This window comes from Chelonoidis abingdonii, chromosome 22 (assembly GCF_003597395.2).
Source record: "Chelonoidis abingdonii isolate Lonesome George chromosome 22, CheloAbing_2.0, whole genome shotgun sequence".
In the NCBI taxonomy this organism is placed as follows: domain Eukaryota; kingdom Metazoa; phylum Chordata; order Testudines; family Testudinidae; genus Chelonoidis; species Chelonoidis abingdonii.
The window spans coordinates 10,264,115-10,288,413 of record NC_133790.1 but is presented as its reverse complement, the minus strand read 5'-3'; the positions used below and the strand labels follow the sequence as shown (position 1 = coordinate 10,288,413).

The 24,299-nt window shown below is 42.7% G+C and overlaps 1 protein-coding gene across 1 annotated transcript in view; it reads right to left on the bottom strand.

Annotated features, from left to right (window-relative positions):
• The window catches only part of TMEM132B (transmembrane protein 132B), a 391,123-nt gene that overhangs the window by 16,866 nt on the left and 349,958 nt on the right, over positions 1-24,299 (bottom strand). Inside the window, exon 6 of the mRNA XM_032791201.1 lies at positions 9,186-9,391. Within this exon, the coding sequence (XP_032647092.1) occupies positions 9,186-9,391 (206 nt within the window). The remainder of the gene's footprint in view (positions 1-9,185; positions 9,392-24,299) is intronic.

The window sequence follows — 24,299 nt, the reverse complement described above, 5'->3', positions numbered from 1 at the left end:
CAAGCACGGACTAAGAACCGGTGAGCCGGGCATGGGCTCCGGCACCGGTTGCGGGGAGGGGCTACTCCCCGAACCCCGCTAACTATGGTTAAACTAACTATGCTAGCAAAGAAAAAACGCATAAGTATAGATAAATATATATATAAAAGGATTATAACTATATATCTAAATACACAAGAACTACGAGTAGCTAGGGAAGCGGAGGTCAGCTAAGCTGCGCTCCACTGTTCCAACGACCGACACGGGCGGTAAGAAGGAACTGAGGAGCGGTTGGGTCGGCAGGGGTATATATCAGGCACCATAGTGGCGCCACTCCAGGGGGCGACCTGCCGGCCCACCGAGTGTTGCTAGGGTAAAAGTTTCTCCGACGAACGTGCACGTGGCGCGCACACACCTAACTGGAATGGATATGAGCAAGCGCTCGAAGAAGAAGTGATGTGCTGGCAATTTCAGAACATGCTTTGCAAGTTTCCATTGCCAGGTGCCAATTCAAGTTGTCCTTCTTTAATTCAAGGGTGTTTTTAAACAAATGATATCCATTTCCACTTCAAAGTCACAACTCCCTGATTCAGTTAATAAGACAGAGCTTTTCAATACTTTGCTTCCTTGGACCCAACAAAGTGTTTGAAATCCATCACATTACATGGTCCTCATTGAGCTTTAATGTCTTGTTAGCGATCTTAGTAGGCCTAAAATCCTTCCTTGAGCTCATTTTAAGATGTGTCCTCTTAAATGCAAGCTACTGCTTCATATTGCTTTTTTTTTCTGGTTACCTCTAAGGTTAGTGAGCCTTGTGCTTTGAATATCTTTCAAAATTCTGCTTATCCATATTTCTTGCTCCTTTACAAATGTATTCAGAAGATTTTTGCTTGTCTGGACAGCACCAAGGTTGCCAGAATTCCATTTCATTTACATTTCAGACAGATAAAATCCTTGCTAGAGGGTAGAGTTAAAACAACTCTGTTATAATGGTGCCTGCTAGCAATGATATAATCAGCGATCTGTCTGCTTTTCTATTATACAACTCTTCTACAAGTGGTTTAAGCTTGTCCATTTTAATTTTAATTTGCAACTAGGCATGCAGGTTCTCAAGCCAGTTGCTAAGGTTTTTTAACAGAAAAAGAGAAGCAATGAATTTAGTTTAGCTGGTATTTGAATCTGAAATGCCCATAAAAAAGAAAATTTACCTTTTTAAGGCATTTTTGCAACACTACTAGATGCAGAAAAATCTGACTTTTTCCAATAGGAAACTTTACACCATTAGACCTTGATTTCTGGAAGCCACACAAGTCTGCTACACACATTCAACCCATTGTATTTCATCAAGAAATATGATGTGATATCTCCACAGATGTTGAAAATAAAATCTACTGTTCAAACTCTCTACACAGGAAGTTAAGCTGAATTCACTAAAAGGTATTCATTTAAAGGGAATTACTTAAAGCATGTTGAATCTTTGTGTGGATGTTCTGATGCAGAAGTAATGTGGCCTTAGTTCACTTCAGCTTAATTCACATTGAAAGGCTACTTCGCTTTTAAAAGTTACTTTATTCTGAATGAAAGTGTGCACATAGAATCATAGAAATGTAGGGATAGAAGGGACCGCTAGACGTCATAAAGGCCAGTCTCCAACGCTGAGGCAGGACCAAGTAAACATAGACCATCCCTGAAAGGTGTTTGTTCAACCTGTTCTTAAAAACCTCTAATGATGGGGATTCTACAGCCTTCCTTGGAAACTTATTCCAGAGCTTAACTACCCTTATAGTTAGCAAGTTTTTTCCTAATAACTAACCTAAACCGCCTTTGATGCAGATTAAGCCCATTACTTCTTGGCCTACCTTCAGTGGACACGGAGAACAATAGATCACCGTTCTCTTTATAACAGCCCTTAACATAGTTGAAGACTTTCCCCTCAGTCTTTTTTCTCAAGATTCAACATGACCAGTTTTTTCAACCTTTCCTCACAGGTCAGGTGCTCTAAACCTTTTGTCATTTTTGTTGCTCTCCTCTAGGCTCTCTCCAATTTATCCAAGTTTCCTTAAGTGTGGTGCCCAGAGAAGGCCACAATACTCTAGCTGAGGCCTCATCACCAGTGAGTAGAGCAAGGCAATTACCTCCTATGTCTGACATACAACACTCCTGTTAATACACCCACCTCCTTCGGAACCTCGGGACAAGTGTATATGTTCTTGCTGTATATTGCAAAATTTCCTTTTTTCCAAGCCTGGCCTTCTTGTCTGTACCAATATACCAGTCATGAGTCTTATCCCACCAAGTCAGTCTATGATGCCAATTAAGTAATTATGTACTAATACTTCCAGTTCTTCCTGTTTTATTCCCCATACTCCTTGCATTTGTGAATAGACAGATTCTCCCAATGGTTTCCTTCTTGTTTCGCCTGTGACCCTACTGTAATTTCCATGTCTCATCCCCCTCTGCACCAATACTCAGCCTTTTGTTAAGGTCAACCGTTTGTCACCTGCATCCTTTGAACCTAGTTTACATCCCTTCTCGCTAGGTTGCTGAGCCAGTGCATGAAGATGCTCTTCCCCTTTTGGTCAGGTGGACCCCCTTCTCTTCCCACGTAAGGGTTGAATGCATTTTAACTAATACACTTTAAATTCACACTTTTAGTTAATTCAACTGAACTCTTCTGATGTCCCCTTGTAGTTACGCCCTAAGCAGGTTCTGAGCAAATAACTCTCATCCACCACAGACTGGAATTTAGATCCATCACCTTCTTTATGTAAAACTCTTATTACATTTGGCCCTAAATCCCTTCAAAGTTCCTATGATTCTCCACAGGCTTTAGTCTTGGTGATGTTCAGTAGGGATAATTACTGGGTGAAATAGGGTGTTCTGAATTATATTGCTTAGTTTACGCTGAAGGATAAGCTGGACTAAGGCTGTGTCCCTGGGAGCCTCATGAAAATAGGGTGCTCTCATAGTAGGCAAACACTGATTTAAACTGCAGAGGTATAGTTTCAGCTTGCTGTGGGAGGCTCTCGCCATGCGTTTCCCATTGATGCGCGCTGAAGCAACGCGCTTCATGTAAATAACTGAGAACTTCCAGGAGAGGATAATTATTTTCCAGGTGCATAATGAGAGAATAAATGCTCTTGTTAGACTCTCAGATGCTATGCAGGCCTTGTGCTCACTCTATTATTTGACTTTAAGTTGAATATATTCCTTTCATTTGCTGAGATTAAAGGCTTTTCTGCCGTTCATTTCACCAATGGTCTTCCTATTAGCATTCTGCTGCTCACGGGCTCCATACAGTACATTAGTCATGAGCATATACCTAGCCAGAGAACAGATTTTCATCTGGAAAATTGACTGCCCCTATTGAAAGTGGCATGCACCATAGATTAAATTATGATTCTCCATCTCATATGGATAAGTATAAAAGTTCATCCTATATTTATGGATTGGCATAGTAAGCCATATTTCTGCTTATACACAATGGAGATGGCTTTGTATATGCCTCTTCTTTAGAATAGCCCAAATCCTAAATTCCTCACTCAGTTCTGATGCAAGTTTCTACTGAAGTAAAAGCCATTTAATTCAGTAAGGAGCAGGTGAAAACTTGCCATACCAGTCCAAAGAGAGCAAGGAATTCAGGATGTCTGCCACTATGTTTGTATTTTACCCTATCTTCCTACTTTCCCTTGAGAAAATTTGCACATAAGAAGATATTTAAGCAAGAAAGGATCAATTATTACATGCATCTTACTATTACACACAGTTATAGGCCCTCCATTACTATGGTATGTGGACAATAACATGATCTCAACAGACCCTTTCATTATAGGTAAGGCTAAGATTTTGTCATGATTATTTTTGATAAAAGTCACAGACAGGTCACAGGCAATAAACAAAAATTCACAAAAGCAGTGACCTGTCTGTGATTTTTGCTGCTATGGCTCCATGGTTTCCCCCACCACCCTGGTGGCTGGGAGCTGTGGGGGTTCCTCCTCTACATGCAGCAGGTGGAAACTGCAAGGGGGTTCTCCCTCCACCCACAGTGGCTGGGAGCTACAGGGTGACCATATTTCCCAAAGAGAAAATGGGACAACCCCAACCACTCACCTGAGGCATCCTCCCACCCCCTGCATGAGGCTTTCGCCTGTTGCTGGAACCCTGAGGAGGACCCTCTCAGGGATCTGTCACCAGTTGCTGGAACCTTGCAGAGGGTCCCCTGTCACTGGAACTCTGCCAGGGCCCCCGCTGGCTGCCACCTCCAGAGTCCCACAGCCCCTGGGGCTGAAGCAGAGAATGTCACAGAGGTCTCTGGAAGTCATGGATTCCATGGCTTCCGTGACCTCCATCACATAAACGTAGCTTTAACTATAGGATTAAAGACTTCCTAATAATATAGACTAAGATTTTCAATGGAATCTAAGGGAGTTAGGCAGCAATTCTCATTGACATTCAAAAGGAGTTATATGCCTAACTTTTAGCCCTCTTAAAAAATACCAGTCCTAGTTCTTCAACAGCTCATAAGATTTTTTGGACTGACAATATTGACTCTTATGTTGTTTGTGTTTTCAGACTATACAAAGGTTATTGTTCTAACGCAGAATGTTGGGAGATTCTTGGGTGTTAAATGAAAGCTTTATCCATTTGGAATGTCTTCACAGTGGATGACACAAGAACACATTTTGGCTGCATGGCATTCACACAACATTACACTGTTCCAGGGCAGTTTAGTATTGACTAATGTAAGCTAAAACGCTGCTGAGAAGTAAGAGACCTAAGTTCAACTCCTGAAGCTGTCACTCTCTTCCTGTACAACCGTGGACAAGTCGCTTAACCTCTCTGTGCCTCAGGTCTTCTGTTTGTCAAATGGGGATAATGCTTCCCTACCTCACTGGGGTGTTGAATATAAACCCATAAATATTTGAACGATCAAAGACTGCACGGTGCTGGTGTAATATAAACTCCTAGAGAGAGAGAGAAAAACAAAACAAATTCCCTCTAAACATGGAAAACCAATGAAATATTGAGTAAAACACACAAAGCATGAAAAAGGAAAGGAAACTTTGAAGCTCCAATACAGTGCAAATGTCAAGGCTAGCATAGCTAATGCTAGTCCCCGATTACCTATTGATTTAAAATAGAGGGGGGGAAAGTAAATAAAAACATTCTAGTGTTTCATAAACCCGGGGTAATTTATGTCTCCTCAAACCTGAACTACTTTTCCAGTCACACATGCATAGACAGCTGACACACAGTGTCAAACCACCAGCTCCATTCTTGGAGCAATACAGCAGCCACACTTTTTCCTTCCACCCTTCAGAGAAACAGTGGTTGCTAAAGTTGTGCCAATGGGTCAGATGTAATTTGAGCAGCAGTGAACTAAGATTGCTTGTCAGCTTGCAAACAGTGCAGGCTCTCAGACCGTTATCTTTATTTCAGCTGGCCCAATAACTCAGCACTAGACACTAGGAGGGAAATGTCCAAAGCTGTGCGTAATGGGTTTAAAGTCAAAATGTCCATGATGTTAACTGCCGCTGAATGTCTAACTCCCCATGTGTGGTGTTCAAAAGCCAATTCCTATAATAAACATCAGCAACCCAATCCTGCAACCATTTACTCCAGCAAAAACCCCATTGACTTCAGTTGGATTTGCATCTAAGTAAGAACTGCAGCATCTGGCCCAAAAGCAGCAGAAGGTGCATCTCTTTGGATTGCTAAAACTAATGAAAGTTAGTGATTCCGGGACTACTGTAGCAGCTGGCACCAATTCAATCAACGAGCACATTTTCTCTCTCCACAGAGAGCAACTTTGTCTTCACCTGTGAAAGTCAGAAAAGTTTCCATTGGGCCAGTTCTTCATTACCTGGCCTTTTTGACACAGCCACCTGATCAGGAGCATCTTCTGGATAGACAAAAGAAGATGTCTGATTATCTGCCCATTTGCAGTGAACTCATTGCCAGAATATCTGGTTAATTTATCCCATTATCCCAAGTTACATTCCCTTGTAAAGTGTGAACTAATTCTGCTCCTTGCTCTCTGTTTGGTCTCTTCAACAGCTAAGATGTGTCCTAGTCACGGAGCACAGCTGGCAACAGGCTCCTAGCTGGAAACTACTAGAATTTTCAGTGATAGGATCGCTGCTGCCAGAAACCCTTTTGTATTTGCATTGCAAATTTGAGCTGATGTCATGCCATGCTCACCGATAGAATTTTTCAAGTTATCCTGATATTCATCAATACAGTAGTATTCCTGGAAACGCTTAATCTAGCTGCTTGTCCAAATATTGAATGTTCCAGCCTGGGGCCTTTGAGGCTGGGAGGGGCAAGAGAAAAGACCTCAAGCAGCCTTTTCCCCCTCCGCTCTTGCACCAGTAGAGTTGCTTTATCAGAACAGTAAAAGCAGTAAAGAGTCCTGTAGCACCTTATAGACTAACAGAAGTTTTGGAGCATGAGCTTTCATGAGTGAATACCCACTTCATCGGATTCAGGTAGTGGAAATTTCCAGGGACAGGTATATATATGCAAGCAAGAAGCAGGCTGGAGATAATGAGGTTAGTTCAATCAGGGAGGATGAGGCCCTNCTTTGTAGGTGCCAGGACATCCCTGCCTGGGCTTTAGACTTCAGCATGGTGTGTAATAAAGATGCAGGTTGGTCAGCCATTTTACACATTGTCATTTGAGTGACTCCTCTGCGCAACCAGCTCTCTCCAGAAATTTCCAGTACATCACACTTTGAGCTGTGCTATCACAAGCATAGCCTGTCTCCAGGTATATTGGCTCTTCCAGTCTGAAAAGGGCAGATGCATGTGAAACCTTTATCAAGTTGTCCAAGCTCTTTCAAATCTCAAAGGAATGCAAGCTTAAGTCTCTAGGGTGGGTTCTTATTTTGGCTCAGCCAGTTTGCCCATTAGTAATGGGAACACATGGCCCCGGGACCAGTGATGGTGTGGCAGATCTGGTTAGGTCCTGTGATGGTATCGCTGGTGTAGATATGTGGGCAGAGTTGGCATCGAGGTTTGTGGCATGGATTGGTTCCTGAGTTAGTTACTGGTGAGAATCTGCTTCAGGTTGGCAGGTTGTCTGTGGGAGAGGACTGGCCTGCCACCCTAGGCCTGTGAAAGTGTGGGATCATTGTTCAGGATGAGTTGTAGATCCCTGATGATGTGTTGGAGGGGTTTTAGCTGGGGACTGTATGTGATGGTGGGAATCCTCAATGCTTTCTTGCCTAAATCAGATCTCTAGGTAGTGCTTCTTTGAGCTCCTCTGTAGAACTTGCTTGTACAAAGCTTGATGCTTCTTCAAAAGATCTGCTGCTTTAATGCTCATTCACTTTGTCCCTTTTTCATCCACATGCTTTTATGTTTGCTCAGATCGCTCCGCCTTGCTCTTCTTGATATTGCTGATAATTTGTGGGAAATTTTTCTCCCTCTCTCTTTCACGTCTATGTGTTATCACTACACTGTGTAACTGAGGCACTGCATGCGCTTTAAAGTCTGGTGTCGCATGGCACAATGACATTGTAACAGTAAGACAGTGTAAGTATCAAACCATAGGCAAAACTGTAAGTGACTGAAAACAGCTTTTGTGAACGCAGTCTTATATTCCGAGCTTGCTGGTCTTCATGGTAAAATCAAATCTAGCAAATCATCTAGACCAATGAGACAAAATGACAAACAACACTGTGCAAAGTGCACTTCCGCTGCTTGTTGTGACTTTAGAAATAGCAGATACAGGCTCAGGAAAAATAAGGGGACAGAAGGTGAGTCTATTATTGGAGCCCTGTGCTGCATTACTGTCATGGAGAAGGTGCAGCAGAGGTCAAATGGAATAATCCACAGAAACGAGAAGCTCATCTATATTCAGAAATGTCAAAGAAACTGGACCTGCATTCTCTGGGAAAGAGGAGATTAAAAGGGGTCTAACCGAAAACGCCATATTCCCTTCAGAATTTTGTGTAATAGATGTAATGAGGCTTACTGAGCTACATTAATGTCGAGCACAAGGAAAACGGGGCAAGGACTTCAACTCTAAAAGCCTGATTTACAGCCAGGCCTCAACATGATCTATTCTTGTGGGTAATAAATATTGTACTCACAAGTAATTGTGCCCACAGGTTTGCACCTGCAATGAATTGTGCATGCAAATATTAGCAGTCAGAGGTCCAACTACATGTTTTTCAGGCAAAATGGTTTCAGTAGAACAGCTCAGAGTAAGGTGTTACTCAGTGAGAGTACAGATGGGAGAATGAGGCTGTAACTATGGACATGCCTGCATGGAGGGAAGGGGGGGAAGGGTTACTATGCATTAGCTGAGTTTCTATGCATTGAAATGACTTGTATATACACCTGAGACAAACCCTTAAAGCATAACTTCACAGTTAAAGTGTAGTCTTTACTATGCTCTAAAATTCTGATAACACCACTATGAGATAGGCAAAGTACGACCCCATTTTACAGATGGAGAAACTGAGGCTGGACTCTTCAGTAAATTTCACAAGGCCGCAAACAGTCAAACTAGAACTCAGGAATTCTGAATTGGGATTAGGACTCAAGAGCTCCAGGTGCCCTGCCTGCTGCCCAGACTGGAGCCTCTTCTACAGTGCCTTTGTTTTATACCTATGGGTATGTCTACACTGCAATCACAGGGTCTGCGGGCAGCTTGCATAGACAAACCTGAGGTACCATCAATCTAGCCAGCTTGGGTACCACAGCAGGGAAACCGCAGCTGTGCAGCCTTCAGTGTGGGCCCAAGTAATTACCCAGGGTTCTGGCAGGCTTGTGAAGCCCATGCTGAAACCTGTGCCTGCCACCCCTGTGCTCCTCCAGTTCCCAAGCAAGCTAGGTTAAAGCTAGCTCGGGTATGTTTGTAAACATTGCAGTCACACCCTGTGGTTGCAGTGTAGACATGCCCTGTGTCCTTAAGTACTTAGTGCTGCCTGCTTGATATGCTAGATCCACACTCTTTCCGCAGATTCACATCCATGCAGCTAGCTTTGATTTCATGGAGTTTTCACAGGATAGAAAGGAGGACAGAATCTGGCCTACCGTTATCACAGGAGTGACTGTTTCAGGCCAAGGCAGACTATAAACTCTGTTTGAAAATGGAATGTTCTACCCTCTGAAAAATAGCCTCCAAATGAACCTGCTGGACTTTAAAATCTCCGGCCATATGCATGCACCTAGGTCATGCAAATATAGCAATCATACCTCTTATTGGAGGTGACAGGTATCCTCCAGCCCTTGATCTGGCTAAGTTCTGTATCCGAGATCTCTATCTGCAAAGGAAGCCGTGGAGCCCAGACCGTCACTTCCAGCTGAGTGGTAAAATGCTGGTAAGTAAAGTTCACAATGGTATCCACTTTGCTCTTCATTTCCTTGCCATTAACAAAGATGGAGTCGCATCTGCCAGAAACCTTTAAAACAAATCCCAAGATTAATTACAAAATGAATGAAAGTTCAGGAAGATGCAGAGGGAATGATACATCGGCACAAAGACATTGCTAATAACAGGAGTAATGCATATTGTATCTTGAGCTTTCGAATTAGTAGCAACCAGTGATAAACGGACCCCAGGGAAACAATTCTGCATTCTTCAATGGATACTACTTAAATTACAACTATAATTCAATGTTATATGACCTGTGTTAGTCTTTTATACTGGACAAATTAAATTCTCCATGAATCAAACTTCATGTGCATCAAATTTTGTTTATAGCTTACTTAAAAATCCAGAAAAAGGGGGCATATGTTAATACGAAAAAAAAGACTCTCAGACCCATAAAACAGAATCCTTCTCTTTTCACATGAGTACTGTAAAGTTCATGCCAAAGACCTTCTTGTGGTCCATAATATGCATTCAGAATTTCAGTATAACTATTAATTTTAGACCTCTAAGAGGAGTTTCACCAAAATAAATATAGAGCTGATGTACTCTCCTGATGTTTTTTACAGTAAAATACTTCCAGGACAAGTACTGTATGGAAACAACTAAGAACCTAAGCCCCATCCTTCAACTGGAATCGCATGGATAGATCCACTTCACCCTCACCGAGCCCTATAGGTTTCAGGGCTCCATTGGCACAGATCTGGCTGCACAGTTGAGCCCCTGCATTATAATCTCTTATCCTGTAACAATCTTAACCTAGACTGGAAACTTTCTGAGTCAAGGACCATTGCTTTATGATGTGTGTGTCCAATGGAACCCTGGCCCTGCTGCTGCTGCTGCTGCTGCTGCAAGATAAATAATAATTTTAATTTGTTTTTTAAAATAAAGGGAAATGTGACAGCTGCCAAAGAAGTCAGCATACACTGACCTCTGCCACTTGAGTGGGGCAGTGATCTTTAGTAATCATGACCCATGTCATTCCACTGAGACTGCTAAATAAATATCAGTCTTGCATCAGCACTTCTCTGTGTCACACCATACATTGTGTTGCAACACGGAATAGAAAGTTGAAGAGGGATAGGATTTAGGAATTCGATGTTAGGAACTGAATGAATGTCTGTTGCAATTTGTGCCCAGTATGGATAAAAGACCAAAAGGACAGCAACCAGAAAATAAGAAACATGGGATTTTGATGGCAGACCCTGGGTCTATGGGCAAAAGGGAGATCTGAATTCTTTGCAGACTGAGATCCCTTTTTGATCCCCTCTTCTGTTCCCTTTGCAGGGAGGAAGGTGAAAGGTTTCAGTAGAGTAAGCAGAATCCTTGGGGCGGGCAATGGAGAGTCTACCCTGAGTTATGGGCTATATGACAAATGCCCTATAAACTGCACACTGGATCCACTTAAATGCCTGGTATGGGGAAGTGTGTGAATAGCGCCCCTCTTCCATGTTAAATTTTGGTCAAGTTGCAGCCTGCCACTTAAAACCCAAAACCCATCCTTGTGTCTATCCCCATTCAGTTGTGTGTCCTGATCAATCCCAATTAAGGGACTGAAATTACAATGAATGACTTTTTCCAAACGAGGCTTTGGCCAAAGTTACCATAGTTTGGCTAACAAAATGCAGCCACTTGTCTGGAAATCACGCTCCTTCCACATCAGTGCCTGGAAAGTAATAGAATAAAAAAACCAATCATCTAAACACTTGCTAAGGAACGTAAAATGGCCTCCAAGCTCACAGTCACAAGAAGTATCACAAATTAAATCGAACATATTCAAAACCCTTGTCGTTCCCCTCACACAATGTATCACAAATGTCTTGAGGCATTTTTAAGCACATTAATCAAGGCCATTAATGGCAAGAGCAGTTGAGATTCTAAATCATAAAAGGTACATCTAGGGAGCGTTGTTCAAATTAACACGAGACAGAAATAATGGAGAAAACTTGAAGAGGGAAGGATAAACATCAAGACTCCATCAGAGGATTAACTACTCTATGATAAGACAGAAATGAATATTTTAGATCATTTTTTTAGATGCCTAAAATGTTCTTGCATCTCCTTCACTCAGCAGGAAAGGTGCAAAAAAAAAGGAAGAAGGGGCTGATTTTCATCGGACCTATAAGAAAATCAGTAGACTTGGTTCGTGGATTTCATAGATGAGATCTTGAGCTGGTTCTCTGCACAGCAGTGAATTTTGCACCCTCACTGACGCCAAGTGTGGGACTCTAGCCCTGACAGTATTGCCAGAAACCCCACAGGTGGGGAAGGGAGGAGCAAGACATGCGAGAACCGTGTTGCACCAGGTAAAAGGCATAGTAGATGCCACTGTGCTTTCTCGGCACATGGGAGCCACCATCTGCTGTTGTATGATTTTGAAGGGTTTGGGTTTTTCGTCTTGGATAACACGGTTTCTTTTGAACTGCTGCTGAATATCCAAGTGATCAGGAAGAGTAAAAGACTCTATAAGAACTGCTGTCTCTCCCGTGAATGCTTTATGGTGGGAAGACAGTGACACCAGAGTGGGTTTGATCTGAAGCTTAAAGCGGCTATCCTCCATTCTAAAATGCACAAAGCAAGCGCATTTTAAAACATCCCAACACTTGCCATTGTCACCTGCCTGGCAAAGTTAAGAGATGGGATTTTAGAGTGTTGCCTCTATCAATATTACAACCAGGTGAGCAGGAGATCTAGCTATCCACTCTGGGATTCAGGTCAAATGAAAGTGAGGTGTAATTAACCTTTCCTGGCGTTGTAGTGGGTGGTTGGCTCCAATCCCCACAAGTAATTCTACAAGGCACAATTTCTTCTGTACAACCTGTCACAGCCTCCACATTTTAGACTAATCAAGTACCAAAGTATCTAGCAATCCAAAAGATTAACTAGGAAGCTGTTTAAAACTCAGTTCACTGAACATTTATTTATCTATTAGGAGATCAGGCAAAAGGGTTAAAAAAATGCTAAAATGTGATATCACCCAAAACCCTCTTTTGCGAGATGAATTTTTCCATCTGCAGTTGTTGCTTTATTTAAAAGCCATAACCTGTACCTGAACTTACTTAACAGCATGCCAGTGATTTAGAAAAGAGGCTGAATTAGATAGATTTAAACAAAGCAAAACAAAATCTATCTGGGCAAAACATGAAAAAATTCGACATGAAAATGTGAAGGTTGTTCTCCCAAGTACTGAAGTAGCTAGGTTATTCAACATGCGGGGGGGGGGGGAACGATTTGATTCTCCTTTCACTTAATTTGGAGTAACTCAGCTGGAGCCAGTAATAAAAATACAAATAAAAATGCCTAATTCTTATCTAGTGCTAGTCATTCATAGATCTCAAAGCGGTTTGAAAAGGAAGTGAGCATCATTGTCCCCATTTTTATAGATGAGGAAACGAAGGTACAGAAAAGTGAAGTGACTTGCCCAAGGTCACCCAGCAATCCAGTGGCTGAGGTGGGAATAGAACCTATGTCTCCTAAGTCCCTGTCCGGTGCTGGCCGCTAGGCTATGCGGCTTCCTAGTAGAGCTAAAACTTGTGTAAGAGCAGAATCATGTTCCTAATGGGCTGTAATCTTGGGGTAAACTTCACTCCTGCACAGAGCTGCTTAAGAACTATTTACATTGGCTCTCAAAATAGGTGCACAGGTATTGTGCTGCACAGGTATTGGTGCACAGGTATTGGTGCACAGGTATTGTGCTGCCCATGGCGACCCTTGGTGAAGAACCACAAGATTAAGATGAATGAGACAAACGGACAAATATATACATTTATGTAACCAGTGCTATTGAACAGCAAAACCCACACCAGTTAAAATCATTGAGTAAGCCATCAGTCTCTCCTTAAACCCCCATTGCATGAAAGAGCGGACTGCAGTATGACTGCAACCTTTTAAATATTCTGTAAAATAGTTCACCTCGGCCACACGCGCCCAGGCTGGGGAGGTTATAAAAGAGGGGGATAAGAATGACCAATCAAGCACATTATGGATTTCAGTAAAGGTCAGAGGCGCACTGTATACTGCTGCTTTCCAGAAAAAACGTGTGAGGGATGCAAAGCTGAGGCTGCAACAGTGATGAGACTTTCAGTGTGAAAGGCAAATAGAATAAATAACTCATTCTTGTAATAAACTTAAAACTGTAATCTGGTGATATTTCTTGAATGCCAGTCTTAGCCACTTTTTCCACAGTATTCTTAGAGGCATTGTCTTTTTTTATCCCAGTAGGAAGAATTGGCTGAGCTACTTCGAACACCCTACGTTGTGTGGTTTTTCTGAACGAGGTGTTCTCCTGTGTGGTGCTGGCACCGTTCTAGGACTGCCCAGTCTGAAATGAGCTCCTCAGCTCGAGGAATTTGTCTAGGTGCTTGAGAACTGGGAGGAGGCAAGATGGAAAGAATCTTCCTTTTTTTTTGCCTCATGACCAAATTGCTGGGCTCCGTGCCACGTAGCAAGTCTGCATTTTCTGAGTGGTTTCCTTAATTCCTGCCCTTGGGTACCTTCCTTATTCCATTGCTGGAGTGGCCTCTACACCCGTGGAGGTGGGGTGGGACTTGCCCCACAAACCATACATTAAACCTCTCCCTACTCATGCTGTCCTGAACCTCTTTGTTGTCTAGCTGTGACATGCACCCTCAACCCCACCCTGCATTTCCTCAGTTTTCTGCTTCTTATTTGACTTTCCTTCCTCCAAGAGTTCATGAAGTTTGTTTTGTCCTGAGAAGCTTTTCCACATAGCTTTGGAAGCTTCAGACCAGATACAGGCATAAATGACCCCAGCATCAGTGAGTCCGCCAAGTGGGGGGCTGCCAGTGTAGCCCCTGCAGACAGGCAGCCTTGCACTTCAAAAGTGGACAGCACTGGCTGGGGAAGGGTGTGCAGTTTGGACATCCTGTGGATGCATTGACTCACATCATGTCGTTGGCATCCTCCACCAGTTTGGCTCCTGTGGAACTCAACTGCAATTTCAAGCTGCCCTTCCCTGCGAGGGGCTGTAAGGGAAGGTGGCAGTATAAGTGCCACTTGCCTCCCGAGGGGAATGGATTCCCCACCTGCAGCCCCTGCTGGCATAGGGAGGCACAATTCACAGTCGTGGTGAATCAAGACCTGTAAGTTTTACTTACATGGCTAACAGTAGTGGCCAGGAGCAGAGTAGCATGCTAATTTCACCCCAAAGTTTTAACTGGATGTGGTGTTATCCTTTGTTCCTTGTCCTAAATTATTGTGTGGTGTCACTGTGCTAAAGTGCAACTCCAAAGCTTCACCCTAGAGGTGGTAGGACTGCAGTGGAGGAACTAACGGGTATAGCTTGTATTGCCAAGCAGGAACCAATGGGCTTAAAGGTACCATATGAATATAAGATCTAGAGATTCATTCTGCTGCTCCACCCTGCACTGGGGTGCAACTTCCATAGAAGTTGCAGGGAAGTTGTGTGTATCTGAGGGCAGGAATTTGGTCTGTTATTCTTATAATACCCTTTGATCTGTGCAATTTCTCCAAGGTTGTTCCCAAGCCGGGTTATTTCTTCTCCTTGGCTGAATGTGTGGCCTGGTATCTGCAAATTATGTCTCATATACCATTTCAGACAAATGATGTGAGCCATGAGACGAAGGAAGACCAGGCAACTTGATACTGAAACTGGAAATGATGAAAACAGAAGGTTTATACTCTTTTAATTTTAGACATGTGCAAAATAGCCTCAAAGTGTCATTTTAAATGTCTTTTTTCCAAGTTAATATTTTTAAACTAGCAAATTAGCACTCCTTCAAGTACTTCCCTCTGAAGTAATGATACCATCCTGAGGCAGTTTAGGATACAAGTATGTATTCCCTCGGGGGAACCTAGAAGATACATCCTAAGCCTTGTTTCCTATTGAAAAATGTTAGGAAGAATTTAATTCATGTACTAACCACCCACTGTGGTTAACATAGTGTTTATTTTTCAAACTATCCAGCTTTCACAGAAGACAATGCACATTCATGCATTACAGTGTTCTTGGTGGATTTCTAAGTATAATTCTGTTACTATTTGGAAAACAAGATCCAGAATACCCATGACATTTAGAAATATGCTCCTTGCAAATAGATAGTCCTTAAAACAGAAGACACTGGGAAGAATCAGCTGTAAGACCTGATTTCATTCTTATTAGAAGTATCAAAACCCATGATTTTGACAGAAGCTCCTCCGCTAATCTCTCCAGGGTAAACAAATCCTCTCACCGAGATGCATGCATGGACACTGCAATTATCTCTTCATGGCCATTGAGTTTCAATTACTTTTGTTTTTAAATATATGTTACTTCATTAATTAAATGAGAAAAAACATTCAAATATCGTAGGTGAAATCTTAAGTTTCCAACTCCAATGATCTCATTACATCAGAGTGTGTCCTTCAAATGAACACTCAATGCAACTTTAAGTTGTCACAGCAATCGAATTAAAAAGATTCTGTCCTTGCTCCAAAGTCCTCTGCCCCACATACTCTTGGATACTGATTACTTCACTGTTTGGAGGTAGACAGGTGTGCATGCTTTATTCAGAGGTTGGCAAGGAAGGGGTTAATGCTGTAGACAGGAAGGACTATATAGTTCTCTGCTTGGACTGGAGGGATTTGCAGCTGGGCCAGTTTTGTGGGAAATTAATTCATTCTCTGGCCCAACCTGCTATAAGACAGAATCAGAAAGTGGAGTGAGGTGGAGAAGTTGCTGGCAGAATCTGAGACTAAGATTCAGGGGGAAAGGATTTACATGTATTGTCCCCTTTTACAATAAAGCACATCACCTCCTAGGCATGCCAAATCCTGTTGTATTGTCATTCCCCTGTCACAAATACCTGTAGCCAAAAATACTTCTAATAATTGTACGTAACTGGTCTGGACCCTTCATGCAACCCTCCATGTTGTTTCACAGCCATTATAATGTCTCAGCCAATGCCTGAGAGATCAGTAAATGTCGTTATGCTAATTTTATAGTCAATCAAAGCGAGTCACAGAAAACATTTAGGGCAAAAGGTAACAGAATGGTTCCCATTAATAAATTGGCAACTGTCTCTGATACCACAATGTTGGGAGGGTTCTAAGAACGTGAATAAACAAATTGTTCAGTTATGTAGAGAAAGGGTTCACATGTTCAGCAGGCAGAGGAAGGATCCCACTGGGGAATAAAAATACAAAGAGCAACCAAATACACGAATGCTAGCTAAACAGAATGTCATCCCCAGGACATAACTAACTGTGCCATTATAGAGCATCAGGCACATTCAGAGGACATCAACACTCGCAGACACTTCAGTTCCACAAATACACTCCTGCCCCAAAGTTGGAGTGGATTCAGAATTCACCCCAGCTTGTGCTCTGATCCATAATGCATACTGTACATAGAAGCACAGAATACATAAAATGCAAGGGAGTGAGTCAGCTTTCGCAAATGGAAGGAAGAAAGCAGGAAGCTTTATGTTATACTTTCCAGGGAATTAAAAATCCAAGAAAGCTTCTGTGCACTCAAATGCAACCCCACTGTAACCAATCTATGTCCAGGCGTAAAGGAGTAAAAATAACAAAACAGATTTCAGCTTCTAGGTTACAAGCGGTTATTACAAATAAGATTATGATCCTCCCACACAGCCCTAGTGGTATTTTGTCAGGGCAAAACTTGGCCCTAGACATGCAGCACCGTGTAAGCACCACTTTGTGCAAGATGTGAGCATCAGCAGGAATGGAGGGTGTTCCAAACCCCACAGAGGGCTCAATTCAGTGAATCATTCCTACTTGACAAAGCACTTAGCCACAGGTAGCAATCCCATTGATTTTAAACACATGCTTTGCTGAACTGGGACCAGTATTGAATTCCTTGGCTGCTGCTACCTTCACCAAATATATTCTTACCTTCCTCAACCTATGCAATGTTGAATTTGCTTTATGGGGCACGGAGAGGAATAGGTAAATCAAAACTGGTAACTTCTGGGTCTCTATTTTTGGTGCAAGGAACTGATTGTGCAAATCTACTTGGAAATAAATATCTGTTTTTAGGAAATACCACACTTTATTGTTCAATTCAAAGCAATCTTATTAAGAGCAAAGGGAAGTACCATGAGTTTAAATCTTATCCTAATACTAATTCTGTGTAAGAACGCTATAGGTACTGTGATATTCAGAGTTCAAGATAATATTCTGTTTTTATTATTATTAAAGAAGGGCATATTGCTATAGGATATGTGAATGGTCCCAGTCTAAAGTAGAGACGTTAAAGCAGCTGGATTCCAAGAAAGTAGTCAGAGGCTATCCACTACATGTAGATTTAAAACCTCAGATGAACCTCTAAATAACATGCTATAGTTTAAGGGAACATGAAGCATGCTGTACCTTTAGCTTTTTTCTTTTTCTTCCCCCTCAGCCCCTCCCATATACTAGCTTCACTGCATCACCTGAACAATAACTCTAGGGCTTTTTAGAGGTCTAATAACTATAATTATGAATGTGAATATAATAGTAACTCACTATTCCCAGATTACAATGCAGCAAAAGTGAGAAATATACCAAGCTGAGATAGGCTCAAATCGGCAAAGTTCAACACTAGCGCTACATGTCCCCGTTCCAGGGTTTGGCTCACTGGGGAGAAAGGAGCCATGAGTGATATTCAGATCTCCCCCAAAGCTTAGGAGGTGGGGAAGCTTGTTCAACCCCCAAAAGTACTACAGTGACAGTCCAAAACACTAACTACACCTTATGGCAAGGATACTGCTGTGTTTGGGGCAATTACTGTAGGTTACTGTAGTATTTTTTAAAAAGATATTAAGGCTTGACCCTCGGCCCACTGATAAAGTTTCCATTGATTTAAATGGGGCAGGATCAGGCACTAGGTGCCAGATTTTCAAAGGTATTTAGGCACCTAAACAAATAGTCTCCTAGACTCCCAATAGGCATTAGGTGCCTAGTGGGATTTTCACAGTGCTTAGGTATCTAAATACCCTGGTCTTCTAAAGGAGTAAGGGGGCAAGTCCAAAGTTGTGGTCTGAACCTCAGCAGAGTTTTCTGTCTCTAGAAATAAGGACTCAATCCTGCAAAAACGTACTAAGTGAAAGTAACACTCATTACTCTGAGTAACCAGTGGAAAGCACACCAGCACCTGGCACAATGAGATCCTGATCCACAACAGAGGCTCCTAGTAGGTGCTACCAAAACACGCCCCCCCCCCAAAAAAAAACAACTTCTAAACTCACAAGTAAGTGTTACACAGACTTTTGTAGGCCTGGAAGGGACCTCGATAGGTCATTTAGTCCAGTCCCCTGCACTGACGCAAGACCACGTGTTATCTAGACCATCCCTGACAGGTCCTTGGCTGACCTGGTCTTAAAAACCTCCAGTGATGGAGATTCCACAAGCTCCCTGTGTAACTTGTTCTGGTGCTTAACCACCATGACAGATAGGAAGTTTTTTCCTAATGTCTAATCTAAATGTCCCTGGCTGCAATTTAAACCCATTATTACTTGTCCTCTCCTCAGTGGATAAGGAGAAGAAAAATTCACCTTCCTTTTTATAACAACCTTTGTGACAGACCCAGACCAGTGGGGTACAGGAGTCTGGTAGAGGGAAAATGTACCGGTCACTGGATGAACAGTTTTCTGTTCCCTGAGTGACCAGAGTTTTCAAGTACATAAAAGGTGTGACAAGGGGCTGTACTAGAGTAATCAGGAACCTGCTAGAACCAATTAAGGCAGACAGGCTGATTAGATCACCTGCAGCCAATCAAGGCAGGCTAATCAGGGCACCTGGGTTTAAAAAGGAGCTCACTCCAGTCAGGGGGAGGGGAAGCTAGAGGAGAGGAAGTGTATGAGAGTTACTGGAGGACTAAGGAGTACAAGTATTATCAGACACCAGGAGGAAGGTCCTGTGGGGGGGATAAAGAAGGTGTTTGGAGGAGGCCATGGGGAAGTAGCCCAAGGAGTTGTAGCTGTTGCATAATGTACCAGGAGGCACTCTAGACAGCTGTAGTCCACAGGGCCCTGGGCTGGAACCCAGAGTAGAGGGTGGGCCTGGGTTCCCCCCAAACCTCCCAACTCCTGATCAGACACAGGAAGAGTTGACCCAGACTGTGGGGAAAATCACTGAGGTGAGTAAATCTGCCAATAAGCACAGGACCCACCAAGGCAGAGGAGGAACTTTGTCACACCTTTTATGTACTTGAAAACTATGATGTCAATCTCCTGCAAACTAAATAGTTTTTTCAATTTTTCCTTGGAGGTCATGTTTTCTAGACCTTTAATCAGTTTTGTTAATCTCCTCTGGACTTTCTTCAGTTTGTCCACAGTGTGGTACCCAGAACTGGACACAATACTTCAGCTGAGGCTTTATTAGTTTTGAGTAGAGTGGCAGAATTGCTTCCTATAGCTTGCTTACAATATGCCTGCTAATGTATCCCAGAATGACATTTGCTTTTTTTGCAAGTGTTACACTGTTGGCTTAAAATTTAGTTTGTGATCTACTATTACCCCCCCAGGCTCTTTTCTGCAGTACTCCTTCCTAGGCAGTCATTTCCCATTTTGTGCACTGGTTATTACTTTCTAAGTGTAGTACTTTGCATTTGTCCTTATTCAATTTCATCCTATTTATTTCAGACCACTTCTCCAGTTTCTCAGGATCACTTTGAATTGTAATCCTGTCCTGCAAAGTGCTTGCAGTCCCTCCCAGTTTGGTCTCATCTGCAGACTTTGTAAGTGTACTCTCTATCCCATTAGCAAATCATTTGTGAAGATATAGAATAGGACAGATCAGCCCTTCCAGCTTGACTGTGAACCACTGCTAACTACTCTCAATGTGTGTTTTTTTTCCAACCCGTTGTGCACCTATTTTTATATATCTAGGCTATCCTTCCCTAGTTTGGTTATAAGAAGGTTGTGTGAGATAGTATCAAAAGCCTCACTAAAGTTGAGATTATATCACATCTACTGCTTCCCATTTCTCCTATCCACAAGGCTTGTTACCCTGTCAAAAAAAAGCTACTAGGTTGGTCTGACCTAATTTGTTCCTGACAAATCCATGTTGAGTGTTACTTATCACCTTATCTTCTAGGTGCTACAAACTGTTTGTTTAGTTGCTTCATTATCTTTCCAAATACTGAAGTTTAGCTGACTGATCTATAATTCTCTAGGTCATTCTTACTCTCCTGTTTACAGACAGGTATTGTATTTTGTCCTTTTCCAGTCCTCTGGAATCTCTTCCATCCTCCATGAGTTCTCAAAGATAATCACTAGTGGCTCAGAGATCTCTTGAGCCAGTTCCTTAAGTAGCCTCAGCTGTATTTCATCAGGCCCTGCTGAGTTGAAGATTCCATCTTTTCTAAGTCATTCTTAACTTGTTCTTTCCCCTATTTCAGTCTCAGATCCTACTCCATTTACACTGTTAGTCACTCTGCTACTCATCCAGTCACAGCTGACCTTTCTGGTGAAAACTGAAACAAGAAAGGCATTTAACATTTCAGCCATCACTGCATTTTCTGTTGTCTCTTACTACTCACTGAGTAATGGGCCTACTCCACCTGTGGTGGTCCTCTTTCTTCTAATGGTTTCCTTTATTTCCCTAGCTAGTTTAATCTGTTTTCTTTTGTCTTTTGCCATGGCCTTTCTAAAGTTGTCCCTGCATGCTTACATTGTTTGTGGGGTTTTTTTTTATATCCAGCCTCTGTAATTTGACCTAGTTTCCACTATCTGAATGACTTTTTTTTTTTTTTTTTTGAGTTTCAGATCATTGATGATCTCCTGGTTAAGCCACAGTGATCTCTTACCATACTTCCTATCTTTCCTACACCTAGTTCTTGTGCTCTTAATAATGTCTCCTTAAATAAACTGCCAACTCTTACAGAACTCTTCTTTTTTTTTTTTTCTGTTAGATTTGCTTCCCCCAGGATCTTACCTACCAAGTCTCCAAGTTTGCTAAAATCTGCCTTCTTGAAATCTATTGTCTTTATTCTGCTCTTTTCCCTCCTGACATTCCTTAGAATCAAGAGAAGTCTTCCACCTTCAAGTTCTCAACCAATTCCTCCCAACTTGTCAGAATCACATCTAGAAAAGCCATTTCCCCTAGTCGCTTTCTCCAATTTGCGGGATTGGGACCTCTCTCCTAAAGAATATTACTTTCATTTTTTACAAGATAGGAACTAGAATTTACACTGAGGCCTGCAACAAATTAGAAAGGGAAAAGGATACAAAGTGAGCTCCTTCCTCCAGGAATGGTAAGGATTTGCTCCAATAAGACATTGGCTTGGTAATATGCTGAAGCTAAATGTGTGTTGAAAGGATAAAGGCAAGCACATGATGGCCCAAACAGGCCATTGTAGAAAACAATCAGTAGTTTATTACAAATGTGTAAATCTGTGCATTGTGTGATACAGCATGGCCAGAGGGCAGCAGGAGAGTGTTAGCAGGGAGCCTTATTCCCTGCAAGGGGAGGAAGGTTTACTATAGATTAGCGCACCAGTAGTCAGTCATGTGATAAAAACCCCTGCTTCAGTCAGACAGGGTGAGAGTGGGAGCAGGAAGGTTTGGTTGGAACAGAGAGCATTTTGAAGGAGTTGGAACAGAGAACAGTTTTGAAGAGAGACCAAAAGGAAAGTTTGGAGGAGTGCTGTGGAGAGCTGAGAAATCCAAAAAAACCCTAGGTAAGGGGCAACTGGCTTATGTAGAAGGAGGGCTAGAAGCCCCTTCACAAGCTGAAGGGCAGGAGAGGGAAGTAGCCCAAGGGAAGGAACAGGTAGTTCAAGTGGTTCACCACAAACCTCAGGGCCCCTGGGTTGGGACCTGGAGAAGAGGGCAGGCCCAGGTTCCTCCCTCTCCACTCCCCTCCTCAAGGACACTAGTGGGGTAATTTAAAATACCGATTCAGAGTCAAGCAATGGTGCCCTGAACCTTCCCCAAAGAAGAGAGCGCAAGACCCAGCATAACAGTACCGGCAATCTGCCACAATTGATAACATGACACCACTTTAATACTGCCTCAGCTGCTATTTGCACAGCAGAATTAGTGATATGCTATTGATTTATTGGTGAAACCACTGTTGTAATTCTGTTATCTCCTATAGATGTCAGCATTTAACCCTATTGATAAGAGGTTGAGGGATACTGGGGGGTGGGGAGGAATAGCTTACAGGGATGGGCATTTGAATTTTGTGAGTGTTTTTACCTTTTAAGCCCTGTTGGAATGCACTGAACTAGAGGGAGGAACAGCATGGAAGACATTAACATTTTGGTTTAACAATGGGAACAATTGCAGAGGCTTAGAAAAGGTGCAATGATCCATGAATGTACAATGAGAATTTAAAAACCTGCTGCAATGAATGAAGTGTGTGCACTATTCAAAAACTGTTCATCTATGGAAAATTATTAAACCATACAGACAATCTGCCAGGATTTCAGTCCCAGGTGCAGAGCAGCTGCTCTCTTTCCGTTTCTAGGCACACCATGCTGGGGTGTGACTGATAGAGCTGACACAACTTGGGTGGATGTGTGGGTGGGAGGAGGAGGAACAGAGAAGGTGGTTGTGCTGAGAGACTCCCTCCAGTCTGCCGCTTGGCTTAACATCGTTCAGATGGAGCGATAATTACTCAATGGGCAGGCTCGTTGTGCAGCTGCTAGCAGGGGCCAACATTCTAACATTCCATCCTCACATTATCTACAGTGAATTTTGAAAGGGCTTGGGGATGTTTCTTGGCCAAGGACAAAGTTTGGTTTCTGCAAAAATATCTTCTGGTTTCTGCTGAGCAGCAGAGAGTGGCTAGTGATGGGTAAACCTCATTGTTTGAAGATTGCTATATTAATCAGCTGAATTTTACTTGCTCTCCTAAATCTCTTAAATCTGCAAAAATTGTACTGAGGAATTTTGTGAGAACAGATGTTTTCCCAACTCTCCCCACTCCCCATTTGTTTCAGCATTGCAACTTTCCGGATAGGAAATAGATGGTTCTGACAGCAGGAGTCTGAACAGTCATGGCTAATGGCTATACTAAGGAGCTGGTGTAGTTGAGAGAGAAAAGAATGTTTGCTCCCAGAAATTAGGCATTAACCCTAACCATTAGTTCAGGCAGAAAGAGGTTGGACCACTGAGGATTCTAGTCAGTCAGCAGAAGAGTGGAAAGGTGACTGGTGCCACTAGCCAGAGTCATTACATGAAGATATGTTATTGGCCTTAGCACACACAAGGTCTTTGAAATGAGTGGGAAGACCAGATAGGTCTCTGACCTGGGGTAGGTGAGAAAATAGGAATTAGCTGATAAGGGCAAGCAGGGCTATCCGTTTGTTGGATACGATCCAACACCCAGTGAAGTCAAGGGGAGTCCTTCCATTGATTTAATGAGCACTAGACCAAGCCCTTTGTAGGTGCCAGGACATCCCTGCCTGGGCTTTAGACTTCAGCATGGTGTGTAATAAAGATGCAGGTTGGTCAGCCATTTTACACATTGTCATTTGAGTGACTCCTCTGCGCAACCAGCTCTCTCCAGAAATTTCCAGTACATCACACTTTGAGCTGTGCTATCACAAGCATAGCCTGTCTCCAGGTATATTGGCTCTTCCAGTCTGAAAAGGGCAGATGCATGTGAAACCTTTATCAAGTTGTCCAAGCTCTTTCAAATCTCAAAGGAATGCAAGCTTAAGTCTCTAGGGTGGGTTCTTATTTTGGCTCAGCCAGTTTGCCCATTAGTAATGGGAACACATGGCCCCGGGCTCAGGGTAGGAACCTCCGCATGTTTGCTCATTTGCAATGGAAATCTTGCTCCGCTCCACTCCCCCCCCCCGCTTAAGTCACTGTTTCTTTTCAGCAATGCGGGTAAGTAAGTCAGCATGCCTCCTGTTTGCCTTGTCACTATGATGGAGTACCTCTCTTGGGCTGACATCCTTCCCAGACAGCATGCTCGTCTACAGACAGACATCTTTATTGGTCTACAATGAGCTAAAAGATCTT